The sequence below is a fragment of the Myotis myotis genome, unplaced genomic scaffold (assembly GCF_014108235.1).
Source record: "Myotis myotis isolate mMyoMyo1 unplaced genomic scaffold, mMyoMyo1.p scaffold_m19_p_9, whole genome shotgun sequence".
Lineage (NCBI taxonomy): Eukaryota > Metazoa > Chordata > Mammalia > Chiroptera > Vespertilionidae > Myotis > Myotis myotis.
The window spans coordinates 63225671-63247912 of NW_023416401.1; the positions used below are offsets into that span (position 1 = coordinate 63225671).

General features: G+C 46.9%; 1 protein-coding gene across 1 annotated transcript in view; it reads left to right on the forward strand.

Moving 5' to 3' along the window:
• TGM3 (transglutaminase 3) overlaps window positions 1–22242 on the forward strand; it is a 37601-nt gene that overhangs the window by 10291 nt on the left and 5068 nt on the right. Inside the window, exons 4-10 of the mRNA XM_036321829.1 lie at window positions 525–643; window positions 1331–1459; window positions 4032–4209; window positions 4316–4451; window positions 14025–14128; window positions 15995–16240; window positions 19697–20005. Coding sequence (XP_036177722.1) covers window positions 525–643; window positions 1331–1459; window positions 4032–4209; window positions 4316–4451; window positions 14025–14128; window positions 15995–16240; window positions 19697–20005 — 1221 coding nt within the window. The remainder of the gene's footprint in view (window positions 1–524; window positions 644–1330; window positions 1460–4031; window positions 4210–4315; window positions 4452–14024; window positions 14129–15994; window positions 16241–19696; window positions 20006–22242) is intronic.

Genomic DNA, 22242 nt, shown 5'->3' on the forward strand with positions numbered 1-22242 from the left:
GGAGTTCGATCGCTCGCTATGATGTGCACTGAACACCAGGGGGCGACGCAGAACATGACGGGCGACCAGCTGCGGCGGTGGGGCGCTAAGGGAGCCAGGGAAGGAGGAGGTGGGGAGGTGGAGAGGCAGGGAATCTGATCGGCCCTGATTGCTAGCCAGGCCTAGGGACCCTATTCTTGCACAAATTTTGTGCACTGGGCCTCTAGTGTAGTTATAAGGGACAATGACCACAGTACAATTCTGTAACATAGAGATAGCTCTTTCCCTAAAGAAGCAAGTGTCTCATTCCTGGGGTCTCATTTTCAGACTCTCAGATATCCCAGCTTCTCTTTCAAACTCATAGTTCCCACGGTATCAGTTGGAAGCATAATAGCCCAAGGCTTCCTTCCTTGATGGAGGTTGGGGGAAGGCTGCAGGTATGACTTGCTCCAACTCTCAGGCCAGTATTCAAGAGTGGGAGGAGGACTGTCTTATAGCTCCCTGTAGGATTCTAATTCCTGATATCTGATTTTTGTGTCAAACAGCGGATAGTGTCTTTATGAATAACCAAGCTGAGAGACAGGAGTACGTTCTGGAAGATTCCGGCGCCATATTTGTGGGAAGCACAAATCGAATTAGCATGATTGGCTGGAACTTCGGACAGGTAAAAGGGTCTTAGGAACGCTGGGGGTAATATCCCTATTACACAAGAAGCTCAGAAGCTGGCCCCACAGACAGGTGGAAGTCCCCAAATCTATTTACCTGCCCTTCTAGTCATTCATTCAGAAAACATTTACTGAGCATCTACTGTGCGCCAGGCCTTGGTTGCACAGAAAGGATACCGAAGATGAATATGACAGATTTCTTGTCTTTGAGAAGGTCGCAATCTAGTGGGCAAAATCTAGTACTAATAATCAATGCAATGATGTGGTATTGGTGCTACAATACACAAATGAGGATAAGGCCCAGTAGAGACACTTGGGACAAAAATATAGTTTCTGTTCATTCATTCATTCATTCATTCATTCCTGTGAGAATGGGATGAAACTTCCTTACTGTGTGCATTTAACCTTTCGAGAGTCCTTCATTACTATTGTCACCCCCCCTCCAATCTGAAACCACGGAGTTCCCAGGTTTGCTCACCCTCCTGTACTGAGAGAGCTCTGGACGAGTTTGAGGATTGAAGGCTGGGGGAGGTGGTTGTTCCTCAGTAGCCCTCAGTTCTGGAGGCCACAGAGCAAAAGGACCCAAGCACTTGCCGTGGTTCTCGCCAGCATAGCCCCCGTCCCCTTAACGAGCCAACACTACTTGCCATTTCTTTCATCATAACATATGGTTCCATTTCGAACAGTTTGAAGGAGACATTCTGAACATTTGCCTCGCGATCCTGGATAGCAGTCTGAATTTCCGCCGTGACCCTGCTACTGACGTGGCCCGCAGAGGTGACCCCAAGTATGTCGGCCGCGTGCTGAGTGCAATGGTGAGTGATAACTAGTTGTTACCACATATCAGACCCAACTACGGGTTGGGCACATGTGCTTTTACACATGTGACCCCGTCGCAGCCTCACAAATGCAGTTGGGCGATTCCCATCCTCATTTTGCACACGTGGAGCATGAGGCTCCTCTGAGGAAAGGACTGGCCTTCACACAGTGAGGGAGCGGCAGACGCTGAACAGGAGCGGGGTCTGCCTGACTCCAAAGCCCTTTCCACGGAATCAGGCGGCCTTTCTCGGATGACAAGAGGACTTTGTCCCCTTAGTGCCCGTCAGAGCTGGGAGGGTGCCAAGCTGAGACTTGGCTCCACCCTGGGCCCACTTGGAGAGGAGGGACGCTCCAGAGTGAGGCTGGAGTGTGACGCCCCTTTGTTTTGATCCATCCCCCCCTCAGCACCAAGGGGGTGCTTGTCAGACTAGAGAGGCAGAAGGCCAGCCCGCTCACCATCCACATGGGGAGCTGAAGCCCCAGGAGCTGAGTGAGGTGCTCACCGCTTGTGAGTCAAACCAGAACGAGGCCTCGAATTGCCCACCCAGGGCTTTCCCACTCCCCCAGTCTCTCCATTTGAGAGACCTGCACCCCCCTTACACACACGCACACGTGCATGCACGCACACGCCGGATCCTGGGAGAGCCTCTCACTCTGCACTCAGTGTGCAGAGAATGTCCCCATCCGAAAGCGTCCAACTCTGGGATTAACCTGCTCAGGAGTTACAAATTAAAAAGCTGAAAGTCAGAGAGTTCTTGATCTTTAATCCTCTGAAACTAAATAATTACCCCACAGATGTCTTTGACTCCTTTTGTAATGGACCAGGCATGTCCCAAGTCTCTTAACTTTGAGTTGGAGCATGTCCAAGCTGACAAACTAATTATGCGGTTAGAAATTTGAACAACCTTCTAACCAGCTGATACATACCTGGGGGTAATCAGAGAGGGCTCCCTGAAAGAGTGCAGTCTCGAACCTTGCAGGACAGGAGTGAGGAGGCCCAGGGGACGTGGAGGCACTGAGGAGATGGGTGGGAACCAGGGTGGCTGGCCGAGAGGAAGTGGGATGTGGACTGAACCTTAAAAACCAAGTAGCCAAAGACAAGGTGCAGTCAGGTGACTTACGAAGCTGAGTCGCCTTGGCCCAGGAGCGGGTGGGTGAGGCCAGCTGGCTCCAGAGCTCCAGCGGCTGCTGACTCACTCTCACCCTGGGGACAAACCGCTTTACATCAATGCCAATTCCCTCACTACACCTCCCTGCTGCTCTCTGCAGACCTCCTGGTTGGGCAGGGCCTGCGCTAATTATGACCTGTGCAGGGCTTTGAAATGCTCAGCTTTAGCCAGAGATGACCTTGCTGATTACCACTTTGGTGGCTGGAGCTCTGTGACTCAGGACATGGAAATGGGCTGCACAACCTTCCCTCCTGGAGGAGGCCCATCTTGCTTGATCCTGGCATTACTGTCCAGGCCCTCCTGGAAGGGATGCGGGCCTCACCCACCGCACGGAGGGGCCGTGGGAAACTGGGCCAGCCTGTCCTGGGCAAGGATCCTCTGCTCCCAGCCTGTCTGCTCCCATCAGGCCTTGTCACTTGCAGGCTCCACAAAGAGAGGGAGCAGGACTGGCAGGCTGAGAGACCCTGGTCCTGACCCTCGCTGTAGGTTTGGATGAATGCTGGTGAGAGAGTCATAAACTCTGAAAACTGGCTCCTGGGAGACACCTGAGAGCTTGTTTGTGTCTAACTTTCCCTGAAGAGCGAAGGTCCAGATGGGTGAGTTAACTTACCCACAACCACCGAGCTGACGGTGCCAAGGCCGGGCTTGTTACCCAGGTCTCTCTTTCTTTCTCTCCCTTTCAGCTTTGTATTTTGGAAATTTAATAATGCGAAGTTCAGACTTTCACAAAAGTAGAGAGAGAAGTAAAATGAACTCCTGCGTACTCATGACCAGCTCAGCAGTTACCCACTTCTGGCCAGTCTTGCTTCATCTCTGACCCCCTCCTCCACAGATTAATTTAAAAATCCCAGATATTACATCATTTCATTCATAAATGTTTCAATATGTGTCTCTAAAAGACAATGGCACTCGGGCCTCTCAATTTCTAGTCCAGTGCTCTTTTCACACTGCATCATGGTTGTGTTACTTGTTAATCATGCCTTAAATTGAATGAATGAGTGAGTGAATGTAAAACAACATTCCATCTTTATTCTTTCCAAGAAGAAGTTCGTTTCTAAAGTTCTAAAGTGATCTTTTAGAAGACCAGTAGACCAAAGAGAGTTTCAAACCTCTGCAGGCTCGTTTCTGACCTTGCTTTGCCCCTGACGAGCCTGCCGCTCATAACTGACACATGGGTCAGGGGCAATCAAACATGGACCTTTAAGCAAAGCACTTTTAAACCCATAAACTACTCAATGCTGCTAAGGAAACATTATACAGTTACCATCCCCAAATCACCTAGGAAGACACAGGAAATTCACTGGATGGCTCCCTGGTTCCTTCCTCACCTCCCCACCTTGTCCCTTGAACACTGCATGTCACTCTCCGATGACTCATTGAGGATTTTTCTCCTGCCCAGGTCAATAGCAATGATGACAACGGTGTGATAGCTGGGAACTGGAGTGGCAGCTACACCGGTGGCCGAGACCCCAGGAACTGGAACGGCAGTGTGGAGATTCTCAAGGAGTGGAAGAAATCTGGCTTCAGGCCAGTCCGATTCGGCCAGTGCTGGGTCTTTGCTGGGACCCTCAACACAGGTACCCTAGCGTGTGACGTGCCTTTGCTGGGTCAGTGGGCAGCAGTGGGGTGCTCCATGGCCGTCCCCACTGCCACCCGCAGTCTCACACCGCCCTTGACTTGCAGTGCTGCGGTGTTTTGGGATTCCCGCCCGGGTGATCACCAACTTCAACTCAGCTCATGACACAGACAGAAACCTCAGCGTGGATGTGTTCTACGACCCCATGGGAAACCCCCTGGACAAAGGCAGTGATAGCGTTTGGTGAGTGTCTAACCCAGCGGTTCTCAACCTGTGGGTCGCGACCCCTTTGGCGGTCAAATGACCCTTTCACAGGGGTCACCTAAGACCATCCTGCATATCAGATATTTACATTACGATTCATAACAGTAGCAACATGACAGTTATGAAGTAGCAACGAAAATAATTTTATGGTTGGGTCACCACATGAGGAACTGTATTTAAAGGGCCAGAAGGTTGAGAATCACGGGTCTAACCCTTTCTGAGGATCAAATCTGAGCAGCTTTTTGCTTTCCCCAGGCTCTGGGGCCTGGCTCCAAACAGGAGTTGGGAAGCAAGTAGCGTGTCAGCACCTGGTTGAGAATAGGGTTCCCAAAGCGCTGATGGCATATCTAGCAAGACCCAAAGCAGCTCTTCTCAGGGCTCTGCAAACTCTGGTGGTTTGCTCTGTTTTGCAGCCGGGTGAACAGCCTGACACCAGTTCATACCCCATGTGATACCAGGTGTGGCTCAGGGGCTCTGAGAAACTGCCCTAATTCATGGGGTCCACAAGACCCTATAAATTAGAAGATAAACATTGAAGCCATTTATTTTCCAGTAATAAATATAAATTTATCTCATTTCAGGCAGCTCATATAATTTATAGACTTTCTTTTTAAAAAGCGATCCATTTTCTCTTACTCATATATACTTTTTATGTGCCTTGCTTGATAGAATAAAAATCAGTTTATTCTGGATTCCAACTGAAAATAAGAAGTTTTATATGTATATGGGCATATATATTTCTAACTATAAATAGGCCATGTGCACATGTATCTGTACACATATGTCATGTATAATACATGTAAACTGGAAGTAAGTTATATAAAACTTATATACATATATCTATAACTTCATACTGCAGTATATATACATAAAATAGATATTGTTACAGCTCTTCAAGGTTATGCCACATGCCTAATTATTACCAGATGGCAACTGAAAGCAATTATGTCTGTATTTGTATATTCAACTCGATATTTATGTGTCTATAAATAAAGTACTCACATATGTCAGTAATCCATTTCAAAGGACACACACAAACACACAATCACTCACATATAGATACGGTAGATAACCTGATAGCAGATGCCATCTTCTTTCCAGATGTTCAACTTTGAGATAGTCTCTAAAATATCCTTTAACACTCATTATTCCCAGAATAAGTAGGTTCCACTTTACTGGCATATGCTTGCTGTAACTAATGGAATAAAGGAAAATAAAAATTCATAGAGAAAGCTGTTAGGACAAGCAACAGCCCTGTGCCAACAATGGAAGTGTGTAGTATAAGCAGCCGTTCCCTCTGCAGGAAAGCCAGGCTCATGTAAGTCACTCAGGGTCACATGTGTTAATGGGGGAGAGAGAGCTTCTGTTAGGATGTCCTTTCATGATCTGCACGTACACAACTTTCTGTTCAATGACAATGACATTGCTACTTTTGGCCAGATTTTGTTTTCCAGCTTCTCTTAATTAGTTATCTTTTCTTCTCCCTGGTTTCTTCCTTTTGTTATTTTGTCCAAAATCCCATTGCGACCTGTTCTGGTTGTTAGGACAGTGCCCTTCTTCACTAAAGGAGATGACTGGTCCAACAAGATGACTGATTCGGGGAGGGGCGGCAGGGGTCCCGTTTGGCATAACCCTTCCATGACTATCCTGCAGACTAGAAACTGTAGGGAGACCAGAAAGCCCTCTACTGGAAGCATTCCTGGTGCTGTTAGGGAGCAGGGCATGGGGAAGCCATGAGTAGAGGCTGATGAAGGACTTAGGATGGTGTGTGGGGCACCAGGTGAGTGACTCAGGGAGGGAATTGTCAAAAAAAAGGCTCCCTGGGAGCAGGAAGGTGGGGCTTCTAAGCTGAACTTGGAATTAGAACCCAGATCTCTTGGTGACTGGTTCATATCAGTGTCATAATTCATTACAAATAGAATCACCGTGGGGCAAGTAGGGGCCCATGGAGACATTCCGGGGTGTTTCCATTGTCATTTTGGGGGGCTTCATTGGAAGGTGTCAGACCACATAGCTCTGACTTTTGCTAGGAGTGTCATCACCCCTCTCCTTCCCAAGACCCACCATCCTTCCCTGAACCCTCCTCAGAAAGCAGTGGGTGCCGACGTTCCTCCGGCCCCTTTCCCTGCTGGCTGTGGGTGGGGACCCAGCACTGGACGGTCTGAGGACAGGGAGTCCTGGGTCCTAGTTTCAACCCCACCACCATCTTGCTCTAGGACTGACGTAAGCCACCTCATCTTTCTGGTCCCAAGTTTCTTCATCAGTGAGCTATAATGGTTGGCCTAAAACTAAGTGTTCACTTAAGTTTCTTACCAGCTTTAATCTCTTGAGTCTCTGCCACTTCAGCTCAGACGACTTTTTGTATGAGATGGCAAGGGAGCCTTCCCCTCCCCTCACATGGATCCCACCCAGGGTGGGGAGTTAAATCACCAGTCCTTTTCTGCCCGGGGTGAAATTACTAGCCTATTATTACCAGGACAGTTTGGGTTTGGACAGAAAACCTTTGATCTGAATCTTCTATGTTGCAAATGTTGAAAGCTTTTAGAAATTGTCCAGACTTTCCCCAAGTATTAGAAGGTAAGAATCAAGTGAGATTAAGCATCTGAAAGTCCTTAATAATATTAACAGCAACAGCTAATAGTTCGTTGAGCAACTGTTGTGTGCCAGGGACTTTTCTAAGTGTTTACCTTTACTCTTCAGAAATGATGAGGTAGGCACTGCCATCCCCATTTTATAGTTGAGGAAACCAAGACACTGATCATTTACCCACGGACATGGGACTAGGAAACCGTGAAGCTGGGCTTGGTACCAAGGTTTGTTGTAAACTCTTCAGCAACCAGAGAGCTTGCTGCCAGAGAATATTTTTATGATGACTCCTGACTGATGTTTGAGAAATCTGACAGCTTAATTGAGATTTTTCAGAGGGGTTGGCTAGACACCAACCAGGGTTCTGAGTAGGTGCTATCCAGCCCATCCCGATGGAGAAGCTGGGTTCTTGGGTTCACACTTAGGCAGCAAGTGCCACTTCTCTGTAAGACCAAACCCTGTCTCAGGGGCTCAGTGAAGGGAATTGACTTGCCCAAAATCAAACTGTGAATTAGTGTCCAAGCTCTTTCAACAGGACTCTCCTAGGTCAAAGGACGTTAGGGCTGAAAGGGACCTTAGGGAGGGACCTGCTCATTTCATAAATGAGAAAACAAAGGCCCAGAGAGAAGTAAGGCTAAACAGCTGGAGACATGTAGGCATTCTAAATAAGTGTGTGACTCCACATAAGTTCCTTAACTTTTCTGCACCTTCATCTCCTATCTGGAAAATGAAGGGCTAGATTAGGGGACCGCAGCAATTTCTTCCAGATCTTTCTTTAAATCACATTCTTCTAAGCCATTCCGCACATAACAATGGTTTGGTTTAAGAGGCACAAGGTTCTGGAGTGATCATGCCTTAAGAGTAGGGACACTTTGTATGGAGTTATGTCTGGGATGCTTCTTTTATTCGGGCTCCCTTCTGGACCCCTGTACAGGAGGTGTCTGGGGCCTGCTCCGTAACCAAATGATCTGGAACTGTGTGGCGAAGGTTATCTTTATCTTGATATTTCAGACTTGTCTTCTTATCTTACTTGATTCCTCAGTTTCTGGAGTCACAGACCTGACTCTACTTGTAGACTTTATAAAGGTACGAGGTGGAAGGCACGTGGAATCACCCTGCCCTGTCAGGGAGGTGGAGTCGGCCAGTTCTGGAGAAAAGCTGTTGGCACCCCACCTGTCAGCCGAGTCCTTGGCTCCCAATGCAATCTCTCCATGGCTATTAGTCTCCACCACGATTTAGCCAGCCCCCAATGTACCTACAGCCCCTTGCTCAGATTCCTGGTAAGGAAACCAAGGCCCCAGAGTAATTCAGTTCAGAAAACATAAGTATGTACTGTCTGCCAGACCCTGCACTGAGCACCTGGACACCAAAAGCAGTGAGACGCAGGAACAACATTGGAGAAGGTCATGGCTGCGTGAGAAGATAGGCAATTGTGGAGTAAAAGAAGTCAAATGTGCAAGGTTCAGAGATAGCACAGGGGTGGTTGGCACTCTCTAGGCATGTCAGGAAAAGTTTCTGGAGGAAGTAGAATCTTAACTACATTTGGAAGGCCAAATAGGAGCTTACCCGTGGAAAGGGGAAGGGATTGGGGTCACTTTCTAGACTGGGTCTTCTAACCCCATAAATCCAAAGATAAGCATAACTGAGTTGTTGTCTTTAGGGCACTGGTTTATAAGCGTCCAAGATTTCATTAGAACTGGCTTGGGTGGAGGGAGACAGGCGGGGCAGGAATGCATCTTTCAGTAAGTGCCTACAGCCTGTCCTATTCCTGCGCTCCTACTGCTAAACCCTCAAGACAGGAACAGGGGCTGGGAGTGTGGCACACACCAAGAAACAAACCAGAATTTCCATGGTGGCGCCCTCGGGCCTTTGAAAGGCACATACATCCCAAAGTGTGAGTAAAGTGCTGGCTTCTAAATGAGGGAGGAACCAGGAACCAGGACTTGTTTGTTTATTATCTGCTCTTTATCAAATTCCCGCCTTGCAAATGCTCTTTATCAAATTCCCGCCTTGCAAATAATTATTAAAACAGCTACTTACCTTTTTTTTTTTTTTTTTTTTTTTTTTTTTTTTTTACCAACCCACCCTTCCCCTAGGGTTCTCTACCAGGAAGAAAACAAATATGAAACTTGGTGCTGTTACTGCTTTTTCATCCCTCTCTTGCCTCTTGTATCCATCTAGAATCCTCTTCCCACACTCCTGCTTTCTCCTGGGTAAATTCTAACTGATCAAAAAGACGTTTTGTGGGTCTTCCAAGAGATCATTTTTACGATGGCTTTTTTCTTTTTTCTTTTTACAACTATAGAAATTGCAGAATATATCATCTGTACCCTGATGTTTAACATACTTTTAATATTTGATCATTTTCTATCCAATATTTTCTCTATGTGTTGTTTATAGAATCGGGATTGCACATTTTACACGGCATGGGTACAAGACAAAGCATATGGCACATACATCCTTCTTTTTCCCACTCGTGGAAATCAACCACGTCACACAGTTTTAAATCCTATTTTTTTAGCTAAACATTGTCAGCATGGTCCCTCTGTCCTTAAATAATCTCCAAAAATAAGAGTTACATGTATCACACTCCATTGAGTGGTTGATCCATAGCCCTTTCCCTGCTGTTACTATCTCCCATTCTCTGTACCACCTGTCTAGTTCCCTGTGTTTCCTCTTATTATATATAACCCTGCAGTGAGCATCCTTATATGTCAGTCTTGAGCATGCCTGTTTTTAGTCTCATAGAACGATTTCTAGAAACGGTATATCCTGGGTTAAAGGAAATGCACATTTTAAAGGCCTCTGACATCTATGACTGCTGCCTCCCAAGAAGATTCTAATAACCTATACTTCATTACTGTAGTGAACAAGGGTCTTCCTTCCTCCCACTCATCTCATTGGTTGGTATTATCTGGACTTAGCTGTGGGCTCCCCCCTGGTGGCCTTCTCCCTCTCTGCCTTGTGTTGGAGCTGACTCTGTAGTTCCCTGTTCCCTGCCAGACGCAGCAGGGCCATGCTGCTCCTGACAGGTATGTACGGAGCACTCTGACTCCTCTGACAGCCCTCGTGCACCGCATCCTCTGGTCCCCACGGGCAGCCTCTCACAACACCCAAACTGAAAATAATTTTTCCCTGATAATAAAAACATAAATAAGAAGAGTCATTAGTAATATAACTACCCAAAGAAAAATACTAATGACATTATAGACCCTTTAGACATTTCATTCTGTTTATATTCACACACATTAGATGTATGTGTGCTGAGTTTCAATTACCCAAATAGGACCAAGTTGAGAGGTCTCTTTTATCGTCTTTTAGATCTTTCTATGTTAATAAATTAAAATGTAGGGCGGTTGAGGTGCTGGGGGTAGAGGGATTGAGCAAAAAAGGGAAAAAAAGAGAAAAACTCATGGACATGGACAATAGTGTGGTGTTTACAAGGGGGAGAGGTAGAAGAGTGTATGGGGGGATAAACGGTGATGCATAGGGGCTTGACTTGGGGTGGTGAACACACGATACAGTGTACAGATGATGTGTTGTGGAATTGTGCATCTGAAACCTGTATAATTTTGTTAACCACTGTCACCCCAAGAAATTCAATAATAAGGAATAAATAAAATTGTTGCGGTAGTATAGTGTGGTAGTTAAAAGCAAAGGCACTGCAGCCCTTCTGCCTGGATTTAAATCCCACTCTCCCTCTTTACTCGCTGGGAGACCTTAAACAAGTCACTTACCTACTCTGTGCCTCGGTTTTCAGAATTGTCGAACAGGGATAATGACTCCTACCTTATAAGAACGAACGTTGTGAAGATTAAATGAGTTAACATATAGGGAAGTTAGAACACATGATAACTTTCTAGGTTGACACATAACATATTAGCTATTAGTGTTTATATAGTATATACATTTTAAAATATTCATTTATTTTGTAATTATAGTATTATAGAAGTAATAGAAAACTGAAAACATTACAAGAAATAAATAGTGGGAAACTTGGTTTAATGTGCACCCAAATCTGTTTATAGGCACAATATATACACCAAACTGTTATCTAGACTGTGATTATCTAAAATAATAGAATTATTGGGACTGATTTTTTAATATATAATTTTCTAAATTCAAAAATGTTCATGATATTTGTATATATTTTCATATATATACAATAGGATGATGGGCATTGTTCTTTTTACACATTGTCACCTACATATTTTGTAACTTGCTTTCCTTACTTGGGGATATATTTTAGACATCTTTCCCTGTACGTGCCAGATTGATTTTGCTCATTCTTCTGGAGGGCTCTGTGATATTTGATTGCATGGCTGTGCCACAATTTCTCTGAGCATTCCCTCACTGATGAACTTTTCCTCCATTAATTTTGCTATTACAAACAATGCTTCAGTGAACATCTTTCCATATGCATCTAGGTGCACTCATGAGAGTTTTTTAAGAAGAGAAATTATTAGAAGTGGAATTGCTGGCTCATTGCATCTACAGATTTGTAAAGGTTTTTGATACTCATTGCCAACTTGCCCTTCACAAATGTCAGACCAGTTTAAACTCCCACAGTGCACTGCAATGCTGGCTTTCCCACACCTGGAATGAGTATCACAGAACAATGCCCATCATCCTATGCTTTCATTTTTGTTAGTCTAACAAGTGTAATGGTATCTGTCATTTTAATTTTCTTTTAATGGTAGTGAGGTTAAAACCATTTTCACATGTTTAGTGATCATTGGTATTTCTTGTGAAAATTGCCTGCTCATTGGCCATTATTGGTGTGTTTGAGTTTTTACTTTGCGTATTTTTCTTATTGCTTTGTAGGTACTTTATAATACTGATTATAGCAAATTTCTGTCTACCATATATGTTGCATGTATTTCCCCCACTTTGTTGATTTTTTCCCCATCGTTTTCTCATTCGTCTTCAGTTTGAGTAATTTCTACTGATCTATCTTCAAGTTTACTGACTCTTCCCTCTGTCATTTCTATTCTGCTAATAAGCCCATCCATGGAATTATTTAATTTCAGATATTGGTCTTTTTCCAGTTAAAATTTTCCATTAGGCATATATATAGTTTCTACTTTTCTGCTAAGAATGCCTCTTTTTATCTGTTATGAGCATATTTTCCTTTATTTCATTGAGCATAGTTATAACAGCTTCTTTAAAGTCCTTGTCCAATAATTCCAACATCTAGGTTATCTAAGGATGAGTCACTGTTGATTGTCTTTTCCCTTGAGGATAAGTCGTGTTTTTCTGTTGTTTTTATATGCTGATATATAAACATATTGAGTGATTTGGAATTCTATCGTAGATATTGGGTATGTCTGCATTCTGATATTTGGTATGTTGTCCCAGCTGTCTACCTGGGGTAGACTCAAACTGCAAGCTCTCTCACCTGTGGTGACAGAAGCTCAAGTCTCAGTGAACGTTTGTCTTTAGCTGGACTGCTTGTGGTGGGCTGCTACATGCATGGTAAGAGGTCACCGAGAAGCTTGGGCTTCTCTTTCTCTGATTCTTTACTTTCTAAGACTTCCCCGAGTGTCCTTGGTTGACCCCGGCTCCGTTTCTTACCTCCTCTGTCTGTTGGAGTTTTTACTGCTCTGCACTTTATCCCAACTGTGGCCTATCCGAGGGCAAAGTCATCAAAAGTGCAACTCAACCCATGCTATCCCCTTCCTCCAGGTTTTGGCTCCCTTCCAACTTTGTTCGCTCCCAGAGTGTTGTCTTTTTTTTGTTTTTTGATTTTTTTTTGGTTTTTTTTTCCAGTTTATTGTTATCTGCAGAAGGAACTATCCGCTATGAGCTTATTCCTCTATGTTGGAAACAGAATCACAGTTTGTGTGTTTGTTTGCTAGGTTGGTATATGCAAGACTAATATTTTGAAATAGTCATGTATCAGTCTTTTCCTTTATGGCTTCTGAAGTTGAGTCTCTGCCTAAAACTACCTTCTCCACCTTGTGAGTATTTAAAAAGAAATGTTTTTTCAAGTTGAAAAGAAGTTGGATTTATGTCAGACATATCTTCTTCTAGTTGAACCTCAGACAGCCAAAGCCAATGTTAATGTCATTGCTGTAGGATTGGAGAGGAAAGAAGAGGGAAGAAGCAAGAATGAATAAGACTTTGGCTAATTGGCAGTACCTGGTGAGGGAGGGGACTGGTGACTGAGACATACCAATTGGGAGGCAAGGGAATGCCACTGATCAAGGACATTTTAGGGCTGGTCATTCTTCAATCCAGATCTCAGCCCAAAGGCTTTGTGGCTCCCAGCACTCCCACTGCAGTCCTGTTCATTTTCAGCCCACACAAAACATAAGTATAGGGCACACAAGAGTAAACTGCATGGGCTTACCAGCTGGTTCACTGGCTCTAACCTAGTTCTGTTCTGCTCCTCAGAAGGGCAGTAGAACATGGTGGTCAAGGACATAGAGTTTGGAGTTAGGCATACCTGGGTCCACACGGATTCTGTCATTGTTAGCTGCTAACTTCTCTGAGCCCAGTATCCCCTTTTATGAGTTGGGCATAGAAATAGTACCCATTTCAGCCCTGGCCAGGTGGCTCAGTTGGCTGGAGCATCGTCCAGTGGACCAAAAGGTTGTAAGTTTGATTCCTAGTCAGGGCACATACCTAGGTTGTGGGTTCAATCTCCAGTCAGAAGGCAACCGATTGATGTTTCCCTATCACATCAATGTTTCTCTCTCTCTTTCTCTTCCCCTCTTTTTTTTCTCTCTCTCTCATCAATGAACATGTCTTCAGGTGAGGATTAAAAAACAAATGGTATCCTTTCACAGTGCTGTGAGAATCTGAGTGAGACAATGCTCGCCAAGGTTTAGCACAGTAGCTGACATGGAGGAAACTCACTTGACCAGTATCAGAGCCCTGCACTGTCAGATCAGAGATAGGGTCTTGCCATTCACCAGCTGTGTGGCCTTGGGCAAGCTCTTCAGTCTCTGTTTCCGTCTGCAGGAATTTCCACGTCTGGAATGAAAGCTGGTTTGTGCGGAATGACCTGGGCCCCTCGTACAATGGATGGCAGGTTCTGGACGCCACCCCCCAGGAGAGGAGTCAAGGTAACCCCCTGCTGGCCCACTCATGGCCCCTGATCTGAGTTTGGTTCTAAGTCACAGCCTCCCAGTTCTTTACAGTAGTGGACAGTGGCACAGGAAGGTCACCTGAGTCCTCTCCATCTCTGGAAGTCACAATGGGATTAAAACAATGTATTTCCAAAGTACATTGCCTTCTAATTTTGCTTGGCTCCGGCGGCTATTTAACTGAGTGCCTTCCCTGTGCCTACACGGCTGCCATCGCTGCTGCGGAGGCCCTGGCATGTGCCAGGCAACAAGAAAAAGAAGCCGTCCTCTGCCAACAGTCATTTTCCTCTAGTAGTCTGTTCCTCCTAGCACAGGATTGTCTATTACCTTCATTTTTCGTTATTTCTTTCAAACTTAAAAAAAGTTAATTATACAAGTAATATGTGCGCATGCTTAAAGTTTTTTTTCAAATCATTCTCAAAGGACTTACAATGAACATTAAGTTCCCCAATGCAGCCTCTCTATCAGAAGCAACAAATGTGACCAGATTTGGGGGGTAGAGGGGATTGGGGATAGAATAGTAACCCTCCAGATATGTTTTGGACCACTGTTTTTCAAACTTTTCACTGCAACCCATTAGTGGTTATAAAATCAAGTTAGTGGGCTTTGGTCAGTGTGCTAAGTGGTTAGAGCATCGGCCCAAGCACTAAAGGGTCTTGGGTTCGATTCCTGTCAAAGGCATGTGCCTGATTGCAGGTTTGATCTCCAGCCCCAGTCAGGGCACGTGCAGGAAGCAACCAACCAATGTGTCTTTCTCACATCAGTGTTTCTCTCTCTCTCTCTTTCTCTCTCTCTCTGTCTCTCCACCCATCTCCCTCCCTTCCACTCTCTAAAAATTAATGGGGAAAAATATCTTCAGGTGAGGGTTAACAAAAAAATAATAATAATATAGTTAATGGGTTGTGACCATCAATTTAAGGAATGAATAAGATGGCATGGAAAAGGGTTGGGGGAAGGAAAGAAAATAGCAGGGTGTATTGGACATAGTAAGAGTAAGCACTGTCCTGTGAAACTTCCGTTTCAGGCTCATATATGTGCAAGAGGTAAAAACTATGTCTAGAGGTCATGGTTTAAAGAAACAGGAACAGTTGAAGGTGACTGTTCTGGGCACATAAAAGTGTGTGTGTACCTTTTTTGTTTATTTGTTTTGTAAATGCAAATTGGATAACACTCTTCTTTCTATTCTGCTGCATCTTGCTTTTTTCACAGCTGGGCATTGCATGAATTAAACTATATCTAGATCTATATATCTAGATCTAATTTATATTCATCCATCCATTCATCTATCTATTATCTATCTACCTACTTATCCATCTATCTCTCTGTCTCTATCTATCTATCTATCTATCTATCTATCTATCTATCTATCTATCTATCAGCACTACCTACCAAGGGTGCTAGAGAAGGGAGGTGACAGTCAGGGCTTGGGAGCTCAGAGGAACAAGACACTCCTGTGGGCTGGGTGTTCAGGTAAGTCTTCCAGGAATAGAGGTGTGATGATTTGGGAAGAACAATTTGCAGATGAAGAAAAGAGGCCACCCTGAGCGCAAGACAGTAAGGCTGAGGGCAGTGTGTCAGCATGAACTCTGCACCCACAGAATTCCGGATTGGGCTAGTCTCCTAAAGCGGTGGCGTCTGACCAGGGTGCCATTGCAGAAGATAATGATGGTCTGCGTTGAGTGCCAAATGAGAGGGGGCAGACTGTTGGGGCTGCAGGAGTTTGGCAGAGCAGAGGCAGGAGACTTGGGTGGTTATGGATGGTCTCCAGCAGCACAGGTCCTGGGTGGGCTGTTGCAGATGGGCCTGGCTTTGGCATGCACCCAACCTCTGCATCTTGGCTACTAGGGGTGTTCCAGTGCGGCCCCGCTTCGGTGACAGCTGTCCGAGAGGGCGATGTGAACCTGGACTTCGACATGCCCTTCATCTTTGCGGAGGTTAATGCGGACCGCATCACCTGGATCTACGATGCCCGCCGCAACACCCAGAAGCAGAATTCCTCAGACACAAATACCATTGGCAGATACATCAGCACGAAGGCAGTGGGCAGCTACTCTCGCATGGATGTCACCGAAAAGTACAAGTACCCAGAAGGTAGGAGGGGCACTGGTGGGGCTGTGCCACGCAGGGCCTGAGGGTGGGAAGACGGCTTTAGGGTGGGGAAGGTAAAATCCACATGCTCCTCCCTCATTCTCAGCCAGTTCTGCCTGAATGGTAGGACTGCTCCCTAGCACCTAACACCCAGTTCCCCAAACTGCTTCCAATGAGGACAGACTGGCGCCAGCAGACGTTTGCCATGGGGCACAGGCAGCTCCCACTCCAGCTCATCTCCAGCTGTGTCCTATTGCCCATGACACTAATGGGGTGACAGCACTGTGACTGAACACACAGGGGAAACCTGGCCCCATGGGAGACCCCCAAGTGCTTTAGGAGACATTGGTCAGTCCTCCCACTTCCCTGGCCTCCAAGTAACACAGGCAGGAAGCATGATCTGAACAAAGAAATGGACAAAGACCTGACCCCGAAGACATGGCTGTGCTATATACACTTCTAACTCCCAAGAAGCTAGAGGAAGTGAGGCGAATGCCTGGGTCCCTGAAATCAGCATTTACATGCTTGCTTTCCCCCCCCCCCCCCCCCCCCACACACACAAAGTCACCAGGAAGACTAGTTGTTGTGAGGCCACCCTTAACTCAAATGACATTGTTGCTCTATTTTGGAAATTGCTATCAGAGTCAACAGCCTGTCTCTTTGAGGAGTCTCAATAGTGACAAAAATTCTACATTTGAAGGTGATATTCATTTTCAGAAATAGCCTCAAGGAAATCAATGCTTCCCTAGTAGCCACAGCCCCTCCTCAATGGGACCAGCAAATGCTATGAAATAGTTGCTTCAGTGGATCCTCACAGTTGGTTCTCAGGGTCAAGAAAGGTGATGTCGTAAAGGTGCCCACAATACATCCCGAAGTAAACCTTAAAACTCTGTGCAGCTGCTGACTGTTGGTGATGGCTGCAGTTCACAGAGGAGGAAAGCTGAGCACAGGAGACAGGGTCTGACTCCAAAGTCAAGTAGATGACCCTTCTGGGCAGTGGTATTTGTGGACATTTTGAGGCACAACTCCAGGGCAATGAGATTAGTGGCCTCAATTTGGCCCCATCTGTCTCTGCTGGCCATTCCCACCGTTGGGGTCAGATGGCCCTTCTCTCAGTCAATGAACATGGACTGACACCTCTTCAAGTGTCTGCTCTGTGCTCAGCTCTAGGGAGGCAACAAAGATCACTCAGACAGGGCCCCTGCCCTTGCCGAGCTTCGCAGGCAGGAGAAGGCGGGCGCAGGGCGAGCGTTTTCAGCAATGTCATGGTGTCGAAACCAGTGTAAGAGACGAGGGAGCAAATCGCCCGGGTCAGGAATTGAACCCCAGCCCTACTACTTAGAACTGTGCAGGGTTCTTAGGAGACCTGGTCCCTCCCTCACTTGCGAAATGAGTAGCAATGCCTGTCATCAGTACAGATGAGCTTGTGCCCTAAAGTGCCAAGTGCAGTGCGGCCACAGAGTGAGGACTTAATAAATGGTGATTTTTACCAACGTGAATGTCTGCAGCCTCGTTGGAATAAGGACCGCCCAAGGGGACTTTTGAAGTGCACTGCACTCATATATATGATTCTGTGGGGTGCCTTATCTTACTGTCACATCTTGGGGGCTATGGCTGTCCCAGTCAAACCTAAGCAATGGGGCCAGGTTGTAGCTGGGTTGGGGAATCCCTGCAGGACTCCTGGCAAGGCCCTGGCCTCTTCGTGACAACAGGGCTCATCACCTGCCTGTGGTTGCCCGGGTCTCCTTACTTAATGATGCCAGTTTGTCTCTGAGGGCCCCGGGGAAGAAAAGCTCATAATATGGGTTGCTAAGCATTTGTGCAATAGCAACACAAGGGCAAAAACAGTAGCAGGAAGTCTTGAGTAAGCCCAGCAGGTGACCTATATAGGTATCTAGGCTCTGAGCTTCATTGTACAAACATGCCTGCTTCACGGTCCTGGGCACAGAAGGCTCAGCTCCCTGCATAGACATCAGCCCTGGATGTGGCTGTCCAGCTCGGCTAGAGGATGGCAAAGCTCCAAAAGGAACCCAGCCCACCAGGAGCTGTCAGCTTGGGTAATCTGGCCACCTGCCTCCTTTTCAGTAGGTGTATGGGAGGAACCTAGGACTATGGGTCCTGAGGACTGGCTCTCTCTCTGCCTCCCATCCCCAGATTAGACTATCTCTTGGGCCAATTGCTTCCCCGCTTAGAGCCTTTATTCTAATGTGATGGGTTAAAATGAGTGGACCTCTGAGGTCCCAGCCAGTTACCTGTAACTTATGGGAAAGGCCTTGCTAAGTTGTAAAGTGCTTACAGTAAGTCATTTGGTGTCTTAAACATTTCTCAGGTTGGTGGGGCAAGGTGGGACAAGAAGTATAGTCTGCAGATAGAGACATGGTAATTCCTTGTGGACCTCTATCCGTGTTTCGTGTTCCTAGAAGGTCAACACCTTCTCATTGATAGTGTGTCTGTCTTCGGGGGAAGGCAGGGAGCCTACTGTGAGCTGAGTGGCCGACTGGCTCAGATGCGTGGAGCCAGTTACTCAGCTCTTGCACGTCATGGCCATTCTCCTGGGGCCGACTGTGCCATCCCATTCAGCAGGACCCACGATTGGACGTAGAGTCAGAAAACCTGTCCTTTGTGTTTTTGAAACTTGAAGTCTCTCGACAACTAGTCATAACTTGGAACCATACCAACCATGGGAAGTTCTTGCCAACTGACATGGACCAAAAGTACCACTCTTCACTCGTAAAGCACCCTTAGGAACAAAGCAGAACAACACAGTTTAGTGGTTGAAAGTCAATTCTAAATCATAACCTTTTTTTCTGCTTCATTCTAACCTTTTCAGCTCAGTTTTTTAAAAATATATATCTTTTTATTGACTTCAGAGAGAAAGGGAGAGGGAGAGGGAGAGAGAGAAAGAAACATCAATGGTGAGAATCCATTGATCGGCAGCCTCCTGCATACCCTGCCCTGGGGATCAAGCCCGCAACCCGGGTATGTGCCCAGACCAGGAATGGAACCGTGACCTCCTGACTCATAGATTGATGCGCAACCACTGAGCCACACTGGCCAGGTCTCAGCTCAGTTTTTATTTATTTTCAAATTATCTGTTTGTTTTTTTAAGTCTTACAAGGGACTTTCTATCCAAAATATGAATAAATAAATCTAACTCAATTGACCTGCACCAAATATCAAATCATATAGTAATCTTACACAGTTGCTGGTAGAGTTTTCCTTACAGTTCCCCGGAAACTTAGAGCTGATAGGAAAAGCCCCATAAACCAGCTGGTCTGTGAGCCTCACGTTAAGGAGGACGAATGGAGACCTGGAGAGGTCGGCCACTTGCTTGGATCAGAATCCTTGTGCGGCAGCAGAGCCAGTGTCAGTCCCAGGCCACCTTTCCAGGCAGGGCGCTATCCTCTGTCCAGGTTGCCACCGTATCCCTGACATGCTTCTCTCTTTCCCCTGACACAGGTTCAAGCCAGGAAAGGCAAGTGTTTGACAAGGCAGTGGGGAAACTGAAACCCAACAGAACATTTGGCCCAACGTCGTCAACAGAGGTTGAAAGAGACGAACGGGAGCCCAGCATCTCTGGGGTGTTCAAGGTCAATGGCATCCTGGCAGTGGGCAAAGAAGTCAACCTGGCCCTGACGCTCAAGAACCTGACAAGAGACACGAAGACGGTCACGGTGAACATGACGGCCTGGACCATCGTCTACAACGGCACGCTTGTCCACGAGGTGTGGAAGGACTCGGTCACCATCTCTCTGGACCCTGAAGAAGGTAACTCATCCTGCAGGCTGTGAGGCACCGTGTATCCAAGGCCGCTGACATTCTGTTGGGGTTGGAGAGTTTGCATTGGAACTGACTCAGTTGTCTAAGGAAGGAGCAGGACACGGCCTCGCTGGTTAATAAGCCTTGGGTCGTGAGGTTTGGGAAATTGCTATCATGGCAAGCAGTGCAAGTCAGGGTGGTGCCAACCCAAATTCTTTCGTGCCCTGGGAGAGGAAGGAAGGAGGCTTGGGAAATCATAGACATACCACAGTCTCCCTCACAGCAGCGATTTTCAACCGGTGTGCCGCAGCTCACTGGTATGCCGCAGGAATGTCTAAAACATGCAACACCTGACTATTTAGTCAGGGGCACGGACCTCTTTTCCCTTAGACTGTCAAAAAAAAAAAAAATGACAGCAGCCAACACACATTAGCCATCTGGTGTGGATGAATCAAAATTATACCTTTTCTGTGGTCATATTAGCAAAAAATATCTATTTTGTGTGTGTGCTGCAGAATTTTCCTAATTAGGAAAATTTATGTGTGCCCTGAGATGAAAAAAGTTGAAAATTGCTGCCTTTAGGTCTCTGCCACTTCCCACATGTGCAGAGCACTTCCTTATACACTGCCTCACTTGATTTTCTAAAAAATAATAGATTCCAATGCCCCCATTTTACAGAGGCCAAAACTGATGCTTAGAGAGATTGTGACTTGCTTAAGAAATTAAGTGTCATAGCTGGTAAGTGGCAAATCCAGGGCCTCGGTCCTCAGTTTCCTGATGCTAAAGTCCAGTGCTACCCTCATCATCTAGGACAGTGGTCAGCAAACTGCAGTTTGGCAAACCGCGGCTCGCGAGCCACATGTGGCTCTTTGGCCCCTTGAGTGTGGCTCTTCCACAAAATACTGACTTCTGCGCATGGGCCACGAAGTTTCAATCGCACTGTACGTGCGCGCCCGCACGTGGTATTTTGTGGAAGAGCCACACTCAAGGGGCCAAAGAGCCGCATGTGGCTCACGAGCCGCGGTTTGCCGACCACGGATCAAGGATGTATATAGATAGCTGCCACACACACCCTCATGCCACCCCCCCTACCCCACAATGAGCCCCTTTTCAGGTTTGACCCTAGAACGGTGGCAATATGCCACGTGGTCTTGAGCTGCCAGGGGGTGAGTGGAGTTGCCTGGTGAGTGATGGGTTTTCTGGGCGGCCTGAGGATTTGGGAGGAACAGTGAGTCCTTGCCCCCTGGGTGGCACAGACAAAAAGGGAGTAGGTGGAGCGGAGAAAGCCTGCTGCCGGGGAACCCTCAGAAAGCAGGTGTGCCCGCATTGGCAAAATCTCCCAAGCGGTTATGAAAAGTTGGGACTTACAAAGCAGATTAACAAGGGTGGGGTGGCTATTTGCTTCACAGCAGGAACTAATAAAGGCTGATTAACTACACAGCCCATTCTGAAAGAATTCTGTCTGCAGAGAACCCCAGACGCGCCACACCTGTCTGAGGGCAGCATTCCCCATTCCCCCGCAGGCAGGCTGACTTCTCGCGGAACTCTAGCAGAAGCCCTCCCGCACCCGCGGCAGCCGGCTGGCCGCTGCTTACTTTCAGGCTCAGGGGGAGAGCTGGTTTTGAAGGCCGAAAATCATTCACAGGAGGGAAATGGTTCCAAAAAATACACGCATCGTTTTTGCAGGAGGCAGCAGTGAAATGGGAAAGGGGAGGAGGCAGGTGAAGCGCTCGCTCTCGGAGGCCTGACGCTTCACCACTTTCTGGGTGACTCTGTTAGTCCCTCTCTTTTCAGAAGGGAGCCCCAGGGTTCATTGTCTGAGAGGGTAGGACCAGTGGTGCAAGGGCCTGTTGTCTCCCCACTGGGGGCAGACTGGGCATCCCCCCCCCACCCCCCGCCACAGCAGAGGCTGCTTCCTCCTCACAGTCTTACCTCAGAGGGTATAGGACACTGGGGGGGGGGGGGGGGGACAGGCCACCCAGCGTGACTCTGTGAAGGAGAGTGGGGTGCCCTGGCCACAGAGGAGGGAGACATGGCCTTGACGTTTGGGGAGTAGCCAGATAAATGGAGAAAAGCTGAGAAAGGCATTTTCCTCCGAGGGAACCTGTGAATCTAAGCAGGGAGGTGGCTCTGCGCCAGTTTTGTCGAAGGAACATGAGCGCACAGAGCTTCTTTGGAGAGGCGAAGGGCTCAGCGACGCAGGGCCAGACTGAGGGGTCTGAACTGTATTCAGCGAAGAGCCGCGG